This window comes from Bombus flavifrons, chromosome 4 (genome assembly GCF_040668555.2).
Source record: "Bombus flavifrons isolate JBK064 chromosome 4, iyBomFlav1_principal, whole genome shotgun sequence".
In the NCBI taxonomy this organism is placed as follows: Eukaryota; Metazoa; Arthropoda; class Insecta; order Hymenoptera; family Apidae; genus Bombus; species Bombus flavifrons.
Genome location: NC_138445.1, coordinates 18,700,963 through 18,724,664, shown reverse-complemented (window position 1 = coordinate 18,724,664; position 23,702 = coordinate 18,700,963). Strand labels below are relative to the sequence as shown.

The window sequence follows — 23,702 nt, the reverse complement described above, 5'->3', positions numbered from 1 at the left end:
CGCTAGAGTAGTAGGAATGGTAAACAAACAGAAAATTGTCCAGCAAAGTATGCTCTTTTAGTTGCGTCGATATCCGGCGGATATTAGTCGTCAGCCATTTTGCTAGCGATATTTCGGCGCTCGGCCATTTTTGTTGCGTTGACGTCAAGTGTGGCTAGAGGCCTTTCATCGTAGCCAGTATTCGAATTTCCTTTGTATCGAATTATCGACAGGCAGAAACTGTAATTCTAAATACTTGACTTAGTCGACAAGTTTCGTTTTTAGCTCATCAAGAAACGGAAGGAAAGAAAAAAGGAACGAACAATTGAAATTTTTTGCTTAGTGATTGTCTAGGTGAGAAATAGCTAAAGAGCTTCTGCGGCAGAGCCACGAAAAATACGCACCGAGGCGGAGTAATATGAGTAATGCAGCCAACCAGAATGGATCAGGTCTAGAGCAGCAGGTAAAGAAAATTAGCGGTTTTGTTATATTTTTGACAGGCCAAGCCTTGTTCCAATCTACCGTTTCTTTCTTTATCCTTTCTACTCGAATCTTTTGTTGTCTTATACCGTCCCAAAAATTTTCTTCATATAATCGTGCGTGACTGTCCGTAAGTATTATTTTATAACCTACATTTCTGCGAATCAATCGTTCTTACATCTTTCCTGCATTAAAAAGTTTGTAGACTTGGATCATCGTCGGGTTGGTTTGTGACGTACAGCTTTGTAATGGCGGCAACCAATTCCGGGAATAGCAAACCTCGTGCCGTGACGCATTCTAACATTGCTCTTCTATCATGTTCAAATTCTTATGATTAGATGAATTACATATAATACATAATTCCGTATAAAATTGAGGGTACACCGGATGTAAAAGTTCCATTTGCTTAAGGAATAGAGAACAACATCCACACTGCTTAAATTTGTCATAGATGTGATATGAGTTTTAAACTAATAATTGCTTATTTAACAGTAAATAATTCATTATCTAACAAAGACAAGCAATATGTTTGATATTCTATTAATAAGAACAAGAAGATACATACATTTTAGTGACAAATTTCAGCATATACCCTATAAAATAATTTCTATATATTATCATATATACATACATAGTAACATTTATGACAGCATATAAATATCAAATAGGTATACGTTCTGTTTGTTTCCTAGTATTTAAATTTAAGATACATCTCTCCCGTGGTTATTTTATTTCGATAGTTAGGTCTGTTTTTTCTTTTTTTCTTTTTCATCAATCGGACGCTGTTTAATTTTGTCTTCGATTCCTTGTATAAATGCGTACATAGATTCAGATCTGGAAATTGACAAAATATTTAATAATTGTTTAATAATAATAATTGTTATTAAAAATAGAAAGTAATATACAAACTAAATCTGTTCTTGATGTGTCAATCAAACAATAAATTTTATTAGTTATCTCATATTTACTTTCATTCATATATTATTTTCATAAATAAATTGACTTCGTTAAAAAGTGCTACATCATTTTAAAATTTCTTTTCACTATACATTTATTTTATGAACGTAGGGATTCTTTTATATGTTGTCATTATAGTCTTTATTGTTGTAACATGTGACGAATAATATTTGTTGACCTCAGTGAAATATCTTTTATCAACTTTGTATATTGGATCAAAGACTAGTTTGTCTTATTATATATATATATCATTATAATTATTTATGTTCATGTATGTTGTTAAACATGATCTATTTGCTACTTTTTGTATTTTACTTAATTTTGTCAATATGATATTTTACTTATTTCTTGTATCAGTCTCTTGGCTACTAAAAGCCGTGATGTAAATTGTCAGTGAAATGCAAGATGATAACCAAACCTTTCATAGTGATAAAGAAATAGGAAGTAAATAGGCATGATTAAAAGAATTGTAAACAATGATGTACATGCTGTTAAGGGATAGTTAGAACCAATTTTTAAACAACTGCTTATCTGTATATAATATAATTTTATGTTTATTAAATAACATATATATTTATAGTTTATATTTGCTTTTTCAATTAAATTATATTTAATTACTTTACTTATTTTAAATTAATTGAAATAACTAATCAAATTTGATTTTGTGTTTAATTTGTTCCAGTTATATGTTTTGTATTATTAATAAAGTGTTCCTTGATATATTTTGGTTTAACAAATCATGTGTTTGCGTACATATATAACAATTTATATTTGGACAATTTCATTTAAATAATTTCATATTAAAGTACTTACGTGTTATATTATCAAAAAATCCAGAGTTCGCTCGTTACTGTTGTATATTACGAATAAAGAAGATTTAAAAATATTTGTACTTTATATTTTAGTTAGCTGGTCTGGACTTGCAGGGCTCCCGCCAACCAAGTGGGGGTCGCTACGTAGCACCGCATTTGCGAAATAAATCTGGAAGTGAGTCTTCTAAATTCTTATTACATTATATCTATGCTTTATTTTTAATTTGCATGTGCATATATACATAATATCATATTTTGAAATGATTCTGTTGATTTTTCTACTATGTTATACATTCACTACTTCTATTAGTTTATTTATGTAGAGTATGTATGTAGAATTTGTATTGTAAACACCCAAATATAATATCAAATATTGGATGAGTATCTAAAAAATGTTGCTACTGAAAAGATATATGAGTCAGTAGAGCTTCTTTGTATAGTGCTATTTTATAAAAAGTTTTATTATTTAAACGATTTCGTCTCATATCATCATAATAAAAAAAAAAAAAAATTAATAATAATAATAATAATAAAGAGAAGATAAGGACTGTAATATTAATTTGCCCACAGGTAACGCGCCTTCTGGCGGTGATCACCATTTTTCTTCCAACTCAAGACCATATTCCGATAGAGATAGAGGAAGAGATCGCGATCGTGAAAGGGAAAGGGATAGAGATCGTGATAGGGGAAGAGGTGGTTCAGCCTACAGAGATACGCGCTCTCGTGATGTCGACTTTGGAAATTTCGGGAATTTTGGTGGGCGCAACAGACGTAGTGCCAATCAAGAAAATGGAAGAGATTATAGATATGCCAATTCTGACCGTGACCGAGAGCGAGAGCGAGATCGCCAAATTAATTCTGGAAATGATCGTTGGCAGGATCAACCTAGAAACGATCGCTGGCAAGAGAGCAGAAACGATCACAGAATGGGTGGTAGATGGAAGGACGATAGAGAGGGAGGTAGAACAAACTCTGAAATCGACTGGACAATTCCCACTTCCAGAGATGAGCGATTGGAGGTGGAGCTATTTGGTAGCGGCAATACTGGCATTAACTTTAGTAAATATGAGGATATCCCAGTTGAGGCTACTGGGGATAACATACCTCCACACATCACATCTGTAAGTTTTAAAATTGCATATAATTGAATTGCGCACATATAGTTTATAACTAGAAATGAGTCGTATCAACTTTTACGCATCTTATGATCTTACTTCTTCTTATAGTTTGACGAAGTTAAGCTGACGGAGATAATAAAGAATAGCATTACTTTGGCTGGTTATGATAAACCCACGCCAGTACAGAAATATGCGATACCGATTATTATCGGGCGCCGTGATGTTATGGCCTGTGCCCAAACGGGGTCTGGTAAAACAGCGGCCTTTTTAGTGCCAATATTAAATCAGATTTACGAAAGCGGGCCACGTGCACCTCCAGCCAACACTTCTGGAAAGCGTAAACATTTCCCTCTTGGTCTAGTACTAGCACCTACAAGAGAGCTTGCTACGCAAATATATGACGAGGCGCGGAAATTCGCATATAGATCACGTATGCGTCCTGCTGTTGTTTATGGTGGTTCGAACATTGTAGATCAAATGCGAGAATTAGATCGTGGTTGTCATCTTCTTGTTGCAACACCTGGTCGCCTTGTAGATATGTTAGGGCGAGGTAAAATTGGGTTGCATAATTGCCGGTATGTATAAAACTTCTGTTATCATTAATCTCGAACGTCTAATTTATAGTGTATAATGTTTAATTTTTCTTTTCAGATATTTAGTATTGGACGAAGCAGATCGTATGTTGGATATGGGTTTCGAGCCACAAATAAGACGTATAGTCCAGGAGGACACAATGCCTCCTACCGGGGAAAGGCAGACACTTATGTTTTCAGCTACGTTTCCAAAAGAAATTCAAATGTTAGCAAGAGACTTTCTCAGTAACTATATCTTTTTAGCTGTAGGCCGTGTTGGTTCTACATCTGAAAATATTACTCAGAAAATTGTATGGGTGGAAGAACATGATAAGCGTTCTTATTTGCTTGACCTTCTTCAAGCTGGCAACTACTCAGATTCTTGTACGTAATCGAAATTGCGAAACATTGTGTAATACGTGTATACTTTACATGTATAACTTTAACAATTATCTTTTTAATTTAGCTGCTGAGTCATTGACTCTAGTATTTGTGGAAACAAAGAAAGGTGCAGATATGTTGGAAGAATATTTACATCATATGGGATATCCGGTGACTAGCATTCATGGTGATCGAACACAACGTGAACGAGAAGAAGCTTTGCGTCGCTTCCGAGCTGGTAAAGCGCCGATACTTGTTGCTACCGCTGTTGCTGCCCGTGGGCTTGATATTCCACATGTGAAGCACGTAATCAACTTTGATTTACCGGGAGATGTTGAAGAATACGTTCATCGAATTGGCCGTACTGGTCGTATGGGAAATTTAGGTTCGTCTTTTTTACTTTATGATATATATATATATATATATATATATTATTACACGCATTTACTACCCTTTGTTATCCGATGTTTAATAATAGTACAAATGTAATTTGTGCGATAGGTTTAGCAACGTCATTCTTCAACAGCAAGAATATTAACTTGGTGCGCGATTTGGTATCTCTTCTAATTGAAGCTAATCAGGAACTCCCTCCTTGGTTAGACGATATGTTCTCTGAAGCGAGATATTCTGGAGGTGGATCTCGTCGGGCTGGGAGTACTAAAGGCCGATTTAGCGGCGGGTTTGGTGCTAGAGATTATCGTCAAACACCAAGTTCCGGATCTGCCCGTAATAATGGTTCCTCCAATAGGCCTGGCAGTTACGGAGGTTCGTAAATGTTCATTATTGTAATTTAATGAAAATTTCGTATAAATCATTCTCTCTCTTATAGGAGGTTATGGCAATTACGGAGGTAACTATAACAGCCCGTATAATAGTTCTGCTAACAATGTCAGCGGTAATGATCCTGATTGGTGGGACAAGTAAAAATCATTATCGCCATTTCTATTTTCACTTTTACCATTATTACTATCTGTACACGTAAATTCAAATATATGTAAGAAAGACACGTACGACATACACATCGGGTACAACACGCACGTATTTGCGCGCGTATACGTATACACAAGAAAAGACAGTATCACGTATAAACAAATCACATTCGCTGACTGCCTGTGCACTACAATTTTCAAACTAAAAAGAAAACAGATAATTGTGTTTATTCAATTCCATAAATATTTTTATTCGCGTGCGACGAAACACGATTGACAAGTCCAGAATGCAATCTTCAGCATTAGGAACTGTGAAAGGAATTCATCATACGATACCAAAGATGATGAATTGATTTTGAAGGGAAAGAGTTATCAGGATTTGTCAGCTATTGGAGAGAAATATAGGATCCATCCAAAGTTTCGTTGCCGTGCGTGTTGAACAACACAAATAGTATATTGATTAATGAATCAAATGGAACAGTCGCGTTAATGCCTAGCTACGGTATAACGATGTGACGCGTAGTAGGTGAGAAGAAACTTAGTGAAATTTTTTAGAACTCCTGTCGAGACTATGGGGCTCATTGTGGCTTCATTATTAAAATTTTTGAAGGACGTGGTGGGCGTATCTTCGAGAATCGTGTGGCGTCTAGATTCGTGTAATCATAGAGCTTTAAATGCACAAGTGCTTTATTATTCTCGCCTGAATGGCCAGTACCTTGTGTAATTTAATTTAATACCAGTGGCGCCATTTTCCTTCTTACTTCGTTTTTAACGCATCTATATTTGACTAGGCGCCTACGATACGCCATATCGCCATCGCCATAGGTTTCGTCACGATTCCTGTTTTAAATTTACTATAGTCCAGCGACGAATGGTACTTTGTTGTTTTGCCGTCCCCAGACACAGACGACGTTGCGCCGGCGATATCATGGTTTAATCGACTAAATCGCGTTAAGTGTTCAATAGTCGAGAGCTTTGATGTTATGAAAAGGACACACAGGCTACGTCTTAAGGTACTTTTAGAAATCTCGTTTATATTTCTGTCACGTCCTGTTAATATATAAGTAAGTTTAAAAGTCTGATGCTGTAAACTTCTTGCTTCTGTAACTCTTTTGATTCGAAGAGTTATTTTATTTAAAAGTTGGGTCATTGTATTTAGAGTAGGCTGAACATTTTCAGCAAACGTCAGGTATATTTGTACCTGAATTTTAACGTACTCTAATTAGAATTTCTAAACGTAACAAAGACGTTGTCCTGTAAAATTGGTATGGTGGTCAAAATCTTAGATCGCAATACTGAATGCGAGTGCTCTAGAACGAGAAAAGCTTACACACACACACAGAAAAAAAAGAGAAAAAAAAAAGAAAAAGAACACAAAAAAGAAAAAACGGGTAAAAATATACGGTTGCAGTTACAGAAGGGAACTTCAAAAGAGATAAGAACAAAGAGCAAAAATACATTACGTTGTTTGTTGGCTCAACCTTACAAGACAAAAGGGGGTAAAAAAGGAAGAAAAATATACAAAAAGCTGGCCCTTTGAAAATAAGGATGCATAAAGGCGCACTCATATTTTATAACTGTATTTATCAGTACGCTATATATATATATATATATATACATACTAAGTAATATTCGTAAATACATAAACATTAAAATAATTGAAAAACGACTGTGATACCGAACGATCTTGTGACATTCAATTTCCATGCGAATTGATAAATGAACAATTTAACGAAATACAAATATTAAATGTATTAATTAATCGGCATTGAATGTCCAGAAAGCATGAGCTCAGTTGTTTGAGCAGAGGATGGAAATATTAAGTCGTTAAAAGTGAATAGAACATCAAGAACAACGTGGCTGTTGTCCGATCGGGGAGGGCTGAACGCTAGCCTCTTACAGTCCTAAAAACACGTTTTTGGGGCATTGTTTCTACTTAAAATAAACGCGCATTAATAATAGATAATAACGGCGGAACGCGTCATTACTGATTGATGATGTTGGTAGGGCTTTATAGAATGTCGATATCTTTTGTGCAAACATGTCGGATTCTTACCTAATCTATGTGAGAAAAAGTACAAATTCAATTTGTGTGACAACTGACAGGATTTTTAGACATGTCATACTTATACCTGTTATATTAATAGATTTATAGTGCAATCGCGTGCGTGAATCGTATGCCGTGTGACAGTGGACCAAGGTGTGAATGCCTCTTTGACGGGGAATAATTATTTCAACTAGAACTTTCAAATAGTGTTATACGAATAATATTGTTGGCTTCCGACCATGATTGATGCGTGTGGTTTCAAATTCTAATATGATTGATTTATCGTCGAGTCCGTTTATCAACTCGGAGGCCCTGCCAAGAACATTACAAGAAGAATTCACAACGAAAAGTGATCGGTCACTTTTCTGTTAATATAGTGTACAATTTTACGGCACAATTGTTCAGTTAGACCTTAGTCTATTTAAGAGATAGTAGATCATGCCGTAATATTACTATTATTACTATCACTAGTACCACTATCGCTATTGTTCGTATTATTTTTATTATTATTATTATTATTATTATTATTATTATTACTATTATTATTATTATTATTATTATTATTATTATTATTATTATTATTATTATTATTATTACTATTACTATTACTATTTCGTCTCCTTTCGATAAAAATATTTACGTATGATTTCGTAGGTGGTACTATATGCGCAAACTTTGCATAACGGCTTTGCTGTATTGCGTTGCGTTATTTTACTGCGATAGGTGAAAACAAGCAAAAAAGAAAAAAAAAAAAACGAAAATAGGTGACTTTTGGACACTATTATCCCGAATTTTTCCTTTCGCATATTTATGTATCTCTTTTTTCCTCTCCTTTCTTCGCGAGATTCGTAATCGATAAAAACCCGCAATCGTCTCTGACAGTGTTCTGTTGTAGACAGACCCCCCGTTAAAATTTCTATAGCTATGTATATGAAATCGGAGAAATTCTGGATTCTACTGTCCAATCGTTCACTCAGGCAACGAATACATATGACGTGTCGGTGTAAGTTATTAGTCTTGTGCAGTTGGAAGTAATATGTTCATTTACGAATAATGTGGTGGACAGAGATTATGCAAGTAACAACTATACACGAAAGTATTTTCATACTTGTTTCTCTCCTAGTTATAACGCTATTTTTATACATAACAGAGTGATGTTGACCGCCGAGCAATCACAATGTCATTAATTCCATGTGTATTATTATCTTTTTTTTTTTTTTTTTTTCTTCTTTCCTTTCGTATATTGTGAACCAACAGGTGTTCGAGTATCGTGATCGAGTCTAAACGATGTGTAGCTATTGTCGTATGTTTCATATTTAAAACAAAAAAAAAAAAAGATTGATAAATATATTTGTGCGATAGTCAGATGTCCACCGTTTCGTAACTGGTAAATGTATAAATTCAAGCACGGTATTATGATTTAGGACGTATTAGCATCTTTAGAGGAAATAGGAAAGTGGTATAATAAACGAGACTATTTATTAACGTGTGTTAAGTATTTATTTTTTATGTTACATCTCTCGAAAGGACAGTCACATTTGTACGGTACAAATACCTTTAAATATTGTTTGGTCCTCTAAAGTATATCGGACGAGCAGCCTTAGAAAACATTTATGGATCTACGCAGAGTGGAATGATTAGACAAAGATCAATTAAAGTGTAGTGCGAAGAAATGTGAGGGGCTACGAATAGTAATCATTACATATTATGTAAAAAAAGTGGCGTTTGACTGTGACTGCAATCATTATTACGAAAAGAATGCGCAATTACAAAGCACACATACGAGCGAGAGAGAGGGAGAGTGAGAGAGAGGGAGAGTGAGAGAGAGAGAGGGAGAGTGAGAGAGAGGGAGAGATAGATAGATAGATAGATGAGAGAGAGAGAGAGAGAGAAACATTGTAAGCCATATGTTACTCTGTACAACACGCAACAATGTCAACAAAAGAAGAAAATATAATCGGTAAACGTAAATTGCTACCGAATAAAATTGTTGCGTGCGGTAGATCATAGTTTTCTTTCTTTCGTAATTTTTTACGTTGCGCGTGTTTGAAAACTCGAATCTTGTTCAATTTGCTCTTGGTGGAAAACAAAAAGATTTATATACGCTAATTGTGTGTCTACCTCGAGCAATTTTCTGTTTAAGGTAAAAAGAAACGATAAAATACTAATACTCAAAGGAAAAAGAAAAAGAAGCATTGAGTTATCGTATGCGCGTGAGACGATTGTGAGGCAGGGGGAAGAAAGAAAGTAAACGAGAGAACGAGAGAAAAAGAAAACGAGAGAAGGGGGAGAGATAGAAAACGAAGAGCACACGCGTAGGTGGCAAATTTTCGTGGGCAAAACTAGGTGGGATGGCAAAAAAAATGTCTTCTAACTTTTATGAATGTTATTTAATCGAGAAGCGTCGCTTGTCGTTGAATCGAGAACGCAGACAAGACGTGTATAGAGGAGCGGAAAAGAAAAAAACAAAGAAAATAGGAAAGAAAAGAAAAGAGTAAAGAAGGAAAAGAACAAACTACAGAAAGCACAATAACATTGCGCTTTCAATACGAGTCTCAATGGCTGTGTTTCATTTTTCTACGGCGAATGACGCTCGTTGTATCATTCACTTGTAACTCTAATGATACTGCTATATATCTACTTCACTGAGATGGCGAGCAAATGGCAAAATTGTGAAAGAGTTAAGAAACGGAACGATGAATGTACCATTTTGTCGGTCTCTTAATTAATAATTGCACATTTACACGCTACATTAGGTGAACCGAGAAAAATACGAGAAGTAGGAAAAAAATCTGCAAACAACTGTACGTCGTACGGCTATTGAATGAAGTAATAAAAATAAAGTGTCTGAAATTTAAAAGGGAAGTCAACTTAACCTTATAAAGTGTATGATATATACATATACATATACATATATACGTAATATATATACACTTGACGTTCATTAGTAATAAGTTACGGTCGCATTGTGGATAGCATGTGCTTCTTGCGCTTGGGTAAAGCAACATGTGTGTTCCGTGAAGAATGATTGTAGAGTGTCAATATTGTTACAAATACCTCATAAGAGACGATGGATCACATATATTATTTAAACGTCGTTCATTTAGTGATTCATTCGTTTATTTATAGTATTATGCAAAGTGACAGGAGAATTCTATTAAATGAATCGTATAATAAAGAAAGGAAAGATTATGCATTGTAGAGTCTCTCTTTATACATTATATGCGTGTATATATGCCTTTTTACCCTGCTGTTCGCATGAAAATTCAAATGTTCCATCGTTTTTCAAACAAGCCATTGTCAAGATATTTTGCACCACAGTTCTACTATTTTTTGCGAATATGCGTCAGTAGTTCTTTACTTTTTATATTTTAACATAAAAAAATTGCATAATCTTTTATACCGTACAATTTTTAATTCATGCAATTTCAGTAGGATAATTACCTGTGTGTTCTCGCTTTCGTATCCATGATGAAAACTACTATAAAATATTTAGTTTTCATGGGTATGGAAAAATATTAATTTATATAAAATATCCTAAATCACTATTAAAAATATACATATTGACCACACACAGATAATTTTCATGTACGTATTTTTATTATTTTATATGTCTAGAAGAGAAGAGAAGAATATGTTTAGAGAAGCAAATAAATTTTAAATGAATTCTCACACGCGAATTTCTTGATTTTAACAATTTTCTATTCGTTACATATTTTTATAAATAGAATTTTTAGTTGGGTCAAAAGGTTAGAGCATTAATTTATATAAGGTCTAGGTAAAGGATAAACTACTTTTAGCGATAAATTTATAGTTTAAGAAGCAGAGATAATCCTAGTTGGGTATCTTTATATGGTAGGTGTATTATCTGGAACTGGAATACAGGGGATCGTAACCGCTGATGACGAAACGCCAATTCTGTTGGGAGTAACTTGGACCAATCGTATAAGACCACGATCGCAATGGCGGCGTGGCTGAACAGTTTTGCGTTATCGGGTGGTTAGGTAGAGGCTTCTAAAGCCAGCAAGTTTGTTTTCTTATGTATTAAAATATTCATATTATCGTGGCTCAGTTTTTTATTCAGTCATGTATCATTGTGGTTTATTATTGGTATTATTGGATCTGTCTTTGGATGGTAAATAATCCTAACCTACGATACCTTTAATATAAGTATTTTGCAGTGTAATACTTAATAACCTTGTATTCCAGTGATTGGGAGTGTTTCTCAATTAGAAATTGACAGACATTTGGAATTAGGTAGAGAATTTTTAGCAAAAGGACAGTTACAGGATGCACTGTCACATTATCATGCAGCTGTTGGTAAGTCTTGTTTGCAAGCGTTTATTTTAATATATTTCCTTGTAGACAATTTTTGCGATAGATTTATAAAAAATAAAATGTACAAAAGATACAAAAATATATATATATATATATATATATATATATATATATATATATATATATATATATTAAATTTTCTTAAAATCTTGATATATATTGCTTTTATAGAGGGAGATTCAAATAACTATCTAACATATTATAAAAGGGGCACAGTTTATCTAGCATTAGGTAAAGCCAAATTTGCGCTCCTTGATCTTGATAGAGTCTTGGAATTGAAGCCAGATTTTACTTCCGCCAGATTACAACGTGGCAATGTATTGCTTAAACAAGCCCAATTTGAGAAAGCAGAGGCTGATTTTCGAGATGTTGTAAGCGCGCTTTTATTTAAAAACACAAACTTATAATTAATATACAGTGTTTCCATTCTGTTCTAATATTTCTGTTTCATTCGTTATAGTTAGCAGTTGAACCACAGAATTCAGATGCCTATAATGCCTTATATAAAATAGCACCTGTCCAAGAAGATTTGTTAGTTATAGACAGATTAATGATCGATGGTGATTATGCAGCAGCTGCGCAACAAATTTCCAGAGTTATCGAAGTATGTCCATGGTCAGCTGAACTTAGGGAACGTAGAGCCGAATGCTACGAGGCACTTGAAGATTATGTTAGTGCTATTTCTGATGTACGTTCTACAACCAAGTTACAATCTGATAATATGCAAGGATTTTTAAAATTAGCCACCTTGCATTATCGTCTTGGACAAGTCGATGAATCTTTGAAGTAAGTAAGAATAGAATGTAAAATTATGTATGTTGTATCTTAATTCATATAATTAAAATTATGTACGTGCAGGGAAATTCGAGAATGTTTGAAACTCGATCCGGAGCACTCAAAGTGTTTTTCATTCTATAAGAAAGTTAAGAAAGTGGCAAAACTGTTAACAGATTCGAATGAGTACGAAAATGAAAGAGATTACGCTAGTTGTATAGACTCTGCTCAATCTGTACTTAAACTTGAACCGCAAGTAGCTAATGTGCGTTTCATTGCTCATCAGCATCTTTGTAAATGTTATACTGGTAATTCAGAACCAAGTCAAGCAATAAAAAATTGTCACGAAGCGTTAAAAATAAGAAAAGAAGCTGCGGTATATTGCGATAGAGCAGAAGCGTATCTCGCTGCTGAGATGTTTGACGATGGTAAGTGTTATTTATATAAAGTGTTTCATTTTAACTTTGATACGCGATTATCTTTCAAACTATACATTTCGTTCTTCAATTTAAACATTGAACTACTCTCTCTACTCCAGACTTGTTGATTCGCTCGAGTATTCTCACACGACGACTTGTTTAAGAGATAATCGCGTGAAAACTATACAGCTGTACGTGCACGTTGTATAGTACATGAATCTCTTGTGTTGTTAATACAAGTTAATATCGTAAAAATTATTTTTCCAAAAGCGATTAGAGATTTTAAAGAAGCTTTAGAAATTGATATGAGTCTACAAAGGGCGAAGCAAGGTCTTCATAAAGCGCAACAACGACAAAAACTGTCTGAATCACGAGATTATTACAAAATTTTGGGTGTGCCAAGAACGGCATCTAAACGTGATATTATCAAAGCATATAGGAAAGCTGCACAAAAATGGCACCCCGATAATTTTCAAGAAGGGGAGGAGAAGAAACGAGCAGAGAAAAGATTTATTGACATTGCAGCTGCCAAAGAAGTATTGACTGACGATGAAAAAAGAGCGAAATTTGATCAAGGAGAAGATCCATTAGATCCTGAATCAGGGAAACATCAACAAGGTTTCAATCCCTTCCAAGAATTCCATCACTTCCATGGCTCTCCCTTCCAATTTAAGTTCCATTTTAATTAGTAATTCTTTTCATTTTCACGGCATTAGGTCAAATAAAATTCCTAATTTTTCATAGTATGAAAATATTAAATCGCTATGTATGCAATATGACATTTGCTAGCTGAAATTTAATTTTGTTAATCTACCTCGTCGGTAGTCATATGTCTTGTATCTGCATTGAATCAGAAGACTGTATACGGAAAATTGTTAATCAATCAGTAAGTCAAGAAAAAGTGACCAATAACTATAATAATAATAAATGACGAATCGTAATACATGATTAAAAATTATGTTGTTCGAATCACACGAACTATAAAATATCCTCTCATTGTCAGTTTTCAGTCAGTAACCTGTTATTGAAATTCAATATATACATAATGTAAATAACGTATGCATGTAATTTAATATGTTAGTTATAATAATTTATATAATATGGATTGTAATAACTTTGAGTAATTGACTTACTGAATAACTAATAAACGACATACTTGATGCAGACTGAACGTATAATTAGTTTTCAGCGATGTGAATATTCGGTACCATCGATACCATATAGACATAGATTTCGTATCATTGACATACGAAACGAAAGTCGTGATTGAACTCGCATTTTAATAAAACTATAGGATATATGGCGGCGATAATGTTGCTGCTACCTAAATGTTACAGCGGTGGGCTGTGTATTATTGAGTTTAGCTTAAAATCATGCGACGATTAGATGAAGTAAATACAATTAAAGCCATTTTTGGTAATGTAACGATCGAGTACAGATACACTTGAGGTATGGATAGCGGAATTATGATATGGAGTGATTGTATTCGATGTTAATAAACACATGTAGGACAATGCTGTGTGCGTGTTGTATTCGCATGAGTGTGAGAGAACTTTATGTAAATACTGTATCTCTAATATTTGTTTAAATATATTTGATTAATTTATATACATATATTACACTTTATAAAATACGCGACGTATGTCGTACATTACGCTCTCAAATACCTGCCGCATTCTAGGAATATTTTAACGTATATCGATCTATTTCCATCTAAATTTCTCTTTAAATGGCTAATATTTGTTCTAGATTTAATTAAACTTACCATCGAATGGTTGGTCTTGACTATTTTCAGTTTATTATAGACAATCGATTATGGACAATTTCGAATAATTACAATTAGTTTATGTCATGAAATAGTTCATTTATGCAAAAAAGAAGAAAAAAAAAAAAAGAAAAAGAAAAAGTGAATTAAAGAAATTTATTTCGCTTTTACGAGATTAGTTTTGTAATCACTGTAATTATTATTTATCATTACTATCATTTGCAATTTTCTTTCTCATTATGATGTTTCGAATGTAGAAAATCGTTAAAGCGAGTCAACTATTTCCGCGTTTCTTCTGGAATGTTATTTTGTACTTTTCATTTGCAGTTGAGAATATCATAAATTTTACTACTAATTATTAATGTAACAAGGACAATAATAACGTAAACGAAGAATGAATTAATTTTTTTTTTCACGACTTTTTACGATGATTATATGAGTTACAATAATAATAATACTCGTTGACTTTATTATTTATTTTATATAATATTTATTAAAATAGGAATGATAAAACAAGTTATTCAAATTTGAGAAATGATTAAATTAGACTAAAAATTCATCTTTTAACGTTACCATTCATTATCATTTATATGGAATAAGGTAAAATATGATGACAAAATAAATATATCTTTCGATATAATTTAAAGAGCGAGGTGCTGAAAATGAAAATAAAACTAAATCGATGATGGCATAAGTGAAAATGTCGAAGGTTATAATAACTTTGTCTAAATTTAATTTTATTAACTATCACGACTATCTACGTACATTTGAACACATGTTGTATTTAGCGGAAACAAAACAATCTTAAAACATACTATTGTACTACTACGATAAACAAAATATTAAATGGAATTTCTTTTCTCTTTTCTATATTAGTAGTTTCGATATACTCTAATTGGATGTATTGTATTCTCTTTGCGTATAACCTAGTAAAATCCTTTATATATATATATATATGTATATATATATAAAAAAAAGAAAAGAAAAAAAGAAAAAACATTACAGTAGACGAAACTAATACGAACAGAGAGTGATTTCTACGTTTTTATTCTCGAAAATATTCGATCTGCGTTCAAAAACGAAATATCTTATATAGATGAGATTATTCAATTGTACAGATTTTCAGACGTGATATATATTACGATCGAAAGATTTCGTTGTGGTCAATTGTTCTTGTGGTTTTCTTTTTTCCGACATTTCAATATCATACACATTTGCTAAAATTATGTACATAATATATGTTTTTTACTAGACGGTACATCACTATTGCCACGAATATCGTAATACCTCTTGTTAAGTAAATGAATATTCTCGTCCAAGGATAGCAACTAAATTAAACTGAAACTAAAATTACAGTTATTAGGGACAACCCTATCAACTTTTTTGATTCTTTTATCCTACTCAGCGTGAATTGTACTTTATTATATCAGAGAGTAATTTCCATATGTCTGTTTTATAGTATCTACGATATACATACGTGTACTTTGACACCGAACGTTACATTCAACATTTAGCATAACAAATTTTGTACCTGAATAAATTACGTATAGTATCTGTATCTGTTTGCCATAAGGAGAAAGAAATATGTATTTCAAATGGAACAGTTTTTAATGCTGAATAATCAGTGCACCATTTTATTGTTCTATGTAGATCATCTCATTTTTCTCCTTGTAATACTATTCTATTTTTCTTTTCTTTTGTAAACTTTTTGCAATTTTGTAAATTTATTCTCAAGAATTTCCAGACGTTCTAAATAATAACGCGACATATACGAAACATCTATATGTATATATAGTTTATGTTAATTCATTTTGAATAAATTAACTTTCGAGCAAGATAGTTATATTGTCTGAAAGAGAAAAAAAAAAAGAAAAGAAAAGAAAAAGAAATAACGATGATGCATATGTAGATTTATGCATATCAGGTATTTTTGCGTCAAATATCACATAATTTTAACGCACTAAGCAGTGACAAAATTTTCTTGCTATATACATAAAATTGTATGCAAATGCATTTTAATTTTCTAAATACCTAATTTTTGACATTGTTGTCCCATTTGTTTTGATTGACAGAAGTTTTGATTGAAATACTTTTGATCATCGATCCATAAGCCCCCGTCACGCTTCAAAGCATTGGCTATCTTCGGCCATAAACTTAAATAACAGATAGCTATGTACAAGTATTATACGAAATAACTTGTATATTCGTGTGGCATTACGCCTCTTCTCGGATAGAAGGTATGACTTGTTGCGTATTCTAATAGATTCGTAATCGAGCTCATGTAAATGTCGGCAAATCTGAAAAGTCTTCTTGAAAAATACGTGGGGTTGTGATATGTTCTAAACACAGAGCCGAATTGTTCGTTGAACACTCGTTTTATCTCGTTCCTTAATTTATCTCTTTCCTTGATCCATTCATCGAGTACCGCTTGCACATCCGTTCCTTCGTAATCTTGATGTTCTTCGATCAATCCTGTCAGCATTTGTAGCCAGTTTGCATTTTCTTTAAATTTTGGATTATTCAATGTTGCAATCTCATGCTGTAACACGCAGAAATAGTTTCTGTTATGCGGTTGATCTTTGAAAATAATAATTTGAATCTCTATTTTTGATAATATATCAATGTAAGATTTGTTTCTTCATTTACAGATTTTTAGATTTAGACTACGCTAAGATGTATATTCTATATAGTAGACTAAAGTATAGCGGACTACGTAAAATGTAATTTTGAATGAGTTTGGATTGGGTCGGTTGCGTATAAAAGTGCAACAAATGTCAAGTTTACCGTTAATTCTGTAATTATAGCTCCAGTTCGCCAACCGTGCTCCAACGTTACATCCGCTAAATCGCTGTAAGGATGATCTCCAAAATATAATACTTGATGCCCCCGCCATCCGGTCATATCTTGTAATTGTTTAACCGTGCCCTAAGATTGAAAATGAACGTTAGCCTTAAGTATCGAAAAATGAGTAAAATAATTGAAAAATAAAACGTTTCACCCATACTTCAAGGTATATAACTCCTTTTTGGAGTTTGGTGACTCGATCCCACAGCTGCGTTTTGTTAACTTCGTCGTATATTCGAAGAGGTCGAGATTCTTCGGTAAAAAATTTCGGTTTTCTCGCTTGTACTATCACCACATCGAAATAATCTTTCCAATTATCTCCAACCAAAAATCTCATTCCAGTATCGCTATAAAAAAATATTAATATACGCATATAGGATGAATGAACGGGATATGAGAGCCCACTGACGTTCGATCAAAAAATATTCATTTTATTTATTTTATTAATCTTATTATTTGAATATTAGAAGAAATATTAGTTCGATAGATGTTCGATGCTATTTACTACGAGATCTCTGTTTGAGAAAGTATCTCGTCGAATTAGGAGGAAAGAAATGAAATTAATTCGAGACGATAGTGGATACGGATAAATAATATGTAAACTGGCTACGGGAAAACTACACGTACGTATTTTAGTATCTTATATATTATTGTGGTTATCAATGTCGTTGGTTACACGATACTTACACAAAATGAAAAGGGCTATTCGTTACTAAAAACATTTTTTTATTAGCTTTCTTAAGTCGATCGAAAAATCTTTTTAAATCCTTATTTTGTTCCAAATATTCGGATACATTTTGTACTACCAAACCATGCATTATAGGATGACAGCTTTGTACAGAATTCTAAAATATAAAAAATCAACGATATTCATTTTTATGGAAACAATACGTACGACATAACGTATCGTCTTACCTTAACGTCTCTGAAAAGTATTTCGGGGTGATAATCGATATGATTTCTAAGGAAGTACTCCGTAACGTTACATAAAAGACCCATTTCCGGTACCGAAAATAGATCAGCTAGCTGAATCATTTTCGTTCGGCGCAGTGCATCCTAAGAAAAATGAATTTCAACTATACATAGGGAATCCGTAATCTGTCCAATGTGTAAAAAGCCACGGCTCGATACTCACTTTCTTACGTTGGAAAATACCCATCGTGAAAAACATACAAGTTGATGCGTGCAAACAAACAAAAGACGTTTAGATTTTGAACGTTTAGATCGTTACAAGACCATTCATTCGCAGTGTTTTTCAAGTATTCGAGGATTAAATGATACGTAACAATTAGAAAGGAATTCATGCGTTCTCTTATGTTGCCGGTAAGTGTTATTCTTCGTTTGTATTTCTATGTTATTCGAAATGCTTGTTTGCCCGTTGAAACGCCTTTGAAACGTTTCATGATCTACTATGACATTTATCGTTTTGAACATAGACAGGAAACGTGACAAGTTTTGCAAAGTGGCAATTTAATATTATAATAAGCAGTAACTGTACATACGTGCATAAGACAAATATGAAGAAGGTCTACGGTCAAATTATTCGTATATACGCGTGTATATATACGTGTATATATTATTTATTATTGCGATAGTGATTATCGTACGATTATTACGTCGTATATCGTACGTGTCGTACGAATCTTGTTGAAATTTCATTGATATCGTAACGAGATACAACTATCACGATCGTAGTGGTAAAATTGAAACTAATCCGAAGACTAACAAGCAATATGATAATTGGAAATGTACACTTAGAAATTAGTATCACAGCTGTCATTAAACATAATACGTGATATTACAGCGCTGCAGACGATTACCACCATACATACGTACATATGTCGTCGAGGTTTGCTCGTATAATGGTTTATCGACTGTTTCAATAATTTCGTGAAACCTATCTATCTATCGAATAAATATCTTGGAAGTTTTACGTAGATTTTTGGATTTGTTTCGAACCTTATCGATGTAATCATGGTAGTCGTATCACAAAACGTATTGAAAAAAAGGTTCCTACAAGCGTTTCGATAATCTCGCGGGCCAATGTATGCATTACTACGAAGATCGCGATTAAACAACATTGAAGAAAGCGTAATTTCGCATTTCTTGGTAGTATCGGATACTTTCGAACGTTGGCGTATATTACATGGCGTATATAATAACGCAACAGGCTCTCTATGGATCCGTTATTCTTAATTATCCAGTTCATTCGAGTATGCTTACATGAGAATGTTTATGAGGCGCTTCCACATAAGCGATCGGTATTATCCGGTTTTTATAGAGCCTAAGGACCTCGTCGGCGGGTACTGGATGCAAACCGCGGTAAACGGCGCCAAATTGAATTTGCAAGAAGCTGTCGAGTTTCAGCAGCAGACCCTTTTCGATGTCGTAATGCAGGCCACGAACTGCGAAATCCTTCTTGTACTCGAGGTTGCCGATTCCCACGGGGTACTGTACAGCCGATTAAACGAGTTTGCGTCAACTTTCAATTGAAATTCTCGTTCGGCTGTAATTGTCGCTTGATTTTCGAGAAAACGTTGTTGCTGACGAGCCGAATTCGCGAGCAGAAACCAGTTAGGAAGTTTCATTCGCTGGCTCGAATTAGTCTCGACGAGTTTGAAAGTTTGTCGGACGTTTCCCTACTGGAGTACATATATACGAGAAGTCTCCTCGTGCCAGTGAAAAATATCACGGTAAATCGATTTAACGGGTATCACGCGTACACTGCGTCTCACAACTAGAGATCGTCGATCTTTATGCAAAATCCTACGAAATCGACGAACGAAATTAAAGAATCGGAATTTTCGTTGAGATTTAATATAATTTAACGAGCACCTTTCTTAATATTTTCAATCAGTTTACACGGCTATAAAGTACACAGGATACAACGCGAGGAAATTTAATTAGAAGTATGGAAAGCGAAACGGTTAAACTTGTAAAAATTATTATAAATATAATGCAACCTTTTTGAGAAACAGAACGACGAATTACTTTTCAGTACGATTTTTCAGATTTCAAACATGGCATACTTTCTTCTCGTTTCTTATCGCGTTGTATAACGTAATTACGATATCGACGGAAATATATCACACAAGATGAAAGTATAAAAATTGAAAGTTGCTGAGGATGGTTTTATAGTTATAAAATATCCATAACGTAGCAACGTATATCTTTATATACCTTATACTTTTGAATGAGCATATCACGGCCCAGACTGTACAACAGGTAATCCATGGATGGCTTGTAACAAGCCAACGTGTAATCATAATCGAATCCATAAACTTGAACCTCTTTCAGGTCGAGTTCGTTGCAGGCAAACACCCCTTTTGGATTCACGTCGAGGGGAAGCTTTTTAGCTGAAAAGGAAATTCATCTTATCAACATCGAGCCAGCCTGATTGCATAACAAACGTAAGTAAAGTTCCATTTATCTCGAGCCATCGTACAGTTTGTATCATCGGTTCGCTAGAGTGGCGCAACTAAGAAAAGTAAACGGAATTAAAATAGAAAATTATTAATTATACAATCCTTTAACAAGGAAACATACTTGTTCTTCCATTCCAATTTATCTAATAATCTCCGAATTTCAATAGTACGATAGTTCTAATAATACGAAGTACGTGAAATATATTGCCTAAAAGGGACCGGAACAATCGTATTTTACGATTGTGGTATTGTTTCCGCTAGATAGCGTAATTATAATTAACACTTATTTACACGTAAATGTTATAATTAATTTTTACAGATAACTTTTGCAGATACGTAAAAGTTGACGACTTTTATCGCTCAAATAATAGGAATTGACGTTCGATTTAGTCGAGTACTAATTAAGCGGAGGTTATTCTAATTCTTATCTTTCATTAAAAACAATTAGATGCAAATATATTAAAACATTCGTTTGACATTTAACGCACGAGTTAAAGTTTTCGTCTCTTTTATCATTTCCTGCATCGTATATATCGTATATTTAAAAGTGAACTGGCGCTATTCTTTCTATGTAATGTTTCGGACTATCTTACAAACGGATGTATGATATACATATCGGACATATATATGCATATATATATGTATATATATATATATATATATATATGCACTTGCCTCCATACACGTGACCTCGTACGAGGACTTTTCAATTAAATGGCAGGATAACGCACGGGATTATTTCTCCATTTCGATTTACGATAAGTCCGTGCTCTCGTTTTGTTCCGCGGATGCCTGATACGAGGATACTTTTCACCGTCCTAGATTTTTCTGCTCGACCGTTCGTCCCGTCTCTCCCGCGTTCTTTTACTAATTGTCTCTGTCTGTCTGTCTGTCTCTCCCTCCCCCCCCCTCTCCAATCTATCTATCCATCTATCTATCTACCTATCTATCTGTATACAGCGGAAAGTGTTGATAGATCCAATGTACCAAATATTTTTGAAATTCGTCAAAAAAAGCAATTGTTATATGGTCGTATCGTTGTTGTTTCGCGCGACAGATAGAACTATACTCGACAGTGTACAGTACATATGTATATCTGATTTAGCTTCGAGATTAAGCGTAAATCGAATGCTTCCTGAAAAGGGGGATGCATTAACAGATCAATTATGATTTCCGCATGAATGGACGACTATCAAGGTCTCGCGCCAGTTGCATCGGTTCGAAATACGAAAATATCGAAATATCGAAATATCGAACTATCGAACTATCGAAATATCGAAATATCGAAACGTCGAGGCGCGCGCATGCGCGGACGAACCGCGCGGCAGAACGCGTAAAAGTTCGACCAAGATAGAAAGCTGAACGATGTGACGGAACTGAGAAGGATGCCGAGATAAGATGGCCGCTGTCTGCATACTGATACTCACACTTGTACTTTTCTCGTGTCTTTTGGTAATTGTCGAGCATGTCCTTGCGCGATATTTGGCCACGGCTAAGGGCACGATCGCCGACGGAACGCTTGGGTACGACATGGCTGCCGGACACGCGAACCAACCAAGACGGTAAGACACTTTCGATTATGAGAGGCGATGCTGCAGCGACGGCGAGGGTCCTCGTGTGCAGCATCACGAACGATTGGCGGGTGTACACCTATGATCGCGATGTTCGACGATTGGCGCTCTGCACGGCGGGAAATTCGAAATAGTACACTGGTAAGCGTGTTCGAGGCTTCGACGTCACTAGGAGCCTGTCAGGCCGCTTGTTGTCTTTCCGCTTGTTACTTAATCGTAATCGAGCACGCGTAACTTAACGATAAACTCTAATAACGATAAATTCGGGCTCCTCTCTTATATATACACGTTCTTCTTATGAAGTACACATTTTACTCGTTATTAGTAAGTACTCGCTATTTATATCGTCATACTGTGTGCCTGTAAGCGACTAATTGGGAAGGTTTGGGAACGAGTTTGAAGCGCGATAAGCGTACGTACGCCACGTCCGACCGACTATCACTGTCCGTTTTTGCGTTCGCTTCGTAACGAGGGAATGAAGGGACTGTGTACGGTTGCGGTTCGATCATGTAGCTTGGAACGCTTCGCGCAGCGTCGCTGTCTAACGATACGTAGTACGGCCAGCTGTCGCAAGTGGGGAAAGCGGCGATACCTAAAAGACGGAAATAGATGTAACTGTTGGTATGCGACACGTGGTGTGTTGCCAAGCGCAGCGCCTCTTTGGAGTTTAAACTTGTGCCGATTCGTGGTCAGGTAATCGCGTCAACAATCGGTAGCGGACAAACTTTCTATTCGATATCGTACGTTCGTTTCGTATCGTTGCACGAGCGAACAACATCGATCATCTTAGCTTCACAAACATCTGCTTTCGTCGGTTGTTATTACATCGACGCGAAAAATACTTTTTCGCAAATTGTCGAATATGTTTCTACGAGATAAATGTGAAAGTTGATAATTAGAAAATGACAATTATTTAATTACTTTGATCGATAGCAGATCGGCGACGTTTCTCGAAATCGATATTACTGGTATTATTGGTATTATTGGTATTATTGGTATTATCGGTGATATTTATATTATTGGTATTAGGTTAGAAACGATCGCGAATCGCGATTCACAGTTCCAAGGGTAATCCTTAAGTTAATTAATGTAGTGTTTGAACTCAACCGGTTAACGCGGAACTGCTTGGTCGGACCAAGTATCGTAGTCGCTTGTGGGCGCGTGATTTCATAAATCGACGATATTCTTCGATGCGCAGCGCATCACGGTAAATTGTAATGGCAGGAAAGCGTATGCGCGTGACTAGGTGATACTGCGACTGGCGAAAGTATTTCGACGCTTATCACGAAGA

The 23,702-nt window shown here is 34.6% G+C and overlaps 4 protein-coding genes across 11 annotated transcripts in view; 3 read left to right on the top strand and 1 right to left on the bottom strand.

The window, feature by feature from the left end:
- The first annotated feature begins 102 nt into the window (after positions 1-102).
- On the top strand, positions 103-9,774 carry bel (ATP-dependent RNA helicase bel). 2 transcript variants are annotated; one of them, XR_011173015.1, is made up of 9 exons: positions 103-442; positions 2,322-2,403; positions 2,799-3,349; positions 3,455-3,921; positions 3,998-4,302; positions 4,385-4,684; positions 4,801-5,064; positions 5,129-9,112; positions 9,146-9,774. XR_011173015.1 is itself a non-coding variant. In XM_069111979.1 (8 exons), the coding sequence occupies exons 1-8, from the start codon at positions 398-400 to the stop codon at positions 5,221-5,223; spliced, it is 2,109 nt and encodes a 702-aa protein (XP_068968080.1). In that variant the 5' UTR covers positions 103-397; the 3' UTR covers positions 5,224-9,774. The 2 variants fall into 2 exon arrangements, 1 of the variants encoding a protein (XP_068968080.1); XM_069111979.1 differs by having other exon boundaries at positions 5,129-9,774.
- A 138-nt stretch (positions 9,775-9,912) lies between these two features.
- On the top strand, positions 9,913-14,420 carry P58IPK (dnaJ homolog subfamily C member P58IPK). Its single transcript, XM_069111980.1, has 6 exons — positions 9,913-11,410; positions 11,485-11,595; positions 11,785-11,984; positions 12,074-12,399; positions 12,472-12,815; positions 13,077-14,420. Exons 1-6 carry the CDS (start codon positions 11,362-11,364, stop codon positions 13,493-13,495), a joined length of 1,449 nt encoding a protein of 482 aa, XP_068968081.1. The 5' UTR covers positions 9,913-11,361; the 3' UTR covers positions 13,496-14,420.
- Positions 14,421-16,179: 1,759 nt separating this feature from the next.
- Positions 16,180-22,940, bottom strand: Nt5c (5' nucleotidase C). Of its 2 annotated transcripts, XM_069110675.1 has the most exons (8): positions 22,268-22,938; positions 20,596-20,771; positions 19,639-19,866; positions 18,331-18,471; positions 18,103-18,260; positions 17,576-17,762; positions 17,356-17,496; positions 16,180-17,110 (listed from the first exon to the last, which is right to left on the bottom strand). In XM_069110675.1, exons 1-8 carry the CDS (start codon positions 22,464-22,466, stop codon positions 16,754-16,756), a joined length of 1,587 nt encoding a protein of 528 aa, XP_068966776.1. In that variant the 5' UTR covers positions 22,467-22,938; the 3' UTR covers positions 16,180-16,753. The 2 variants fall into 2 exon arrangements, with proteins under 2 accessions (XP_068966776.1, XP_068966778.1); XM_069110677.1 differs by lacking the exon at positions 19,639-19,866 and having other exon boundaries at positions 22,268-22,940.
- Positions 22,265-23,702, top strand: part of dyl (transmembrane protein dusky-like) — a 63,752-nt gene continuing 62,314 nt past the window's right edge. For all 6 annotated transcript variants that reach the window (XM_069110667.1, XM_069110666.1, XM_069110665.1 and 3 more), the window contains exon 1: positions 22,265-22,402. The gene's annotated coding sequence lies outside the window, so the exon portion shown is untranslated. The remainder of the gene's footprint in view (positions 22,403-23,702) is intronic.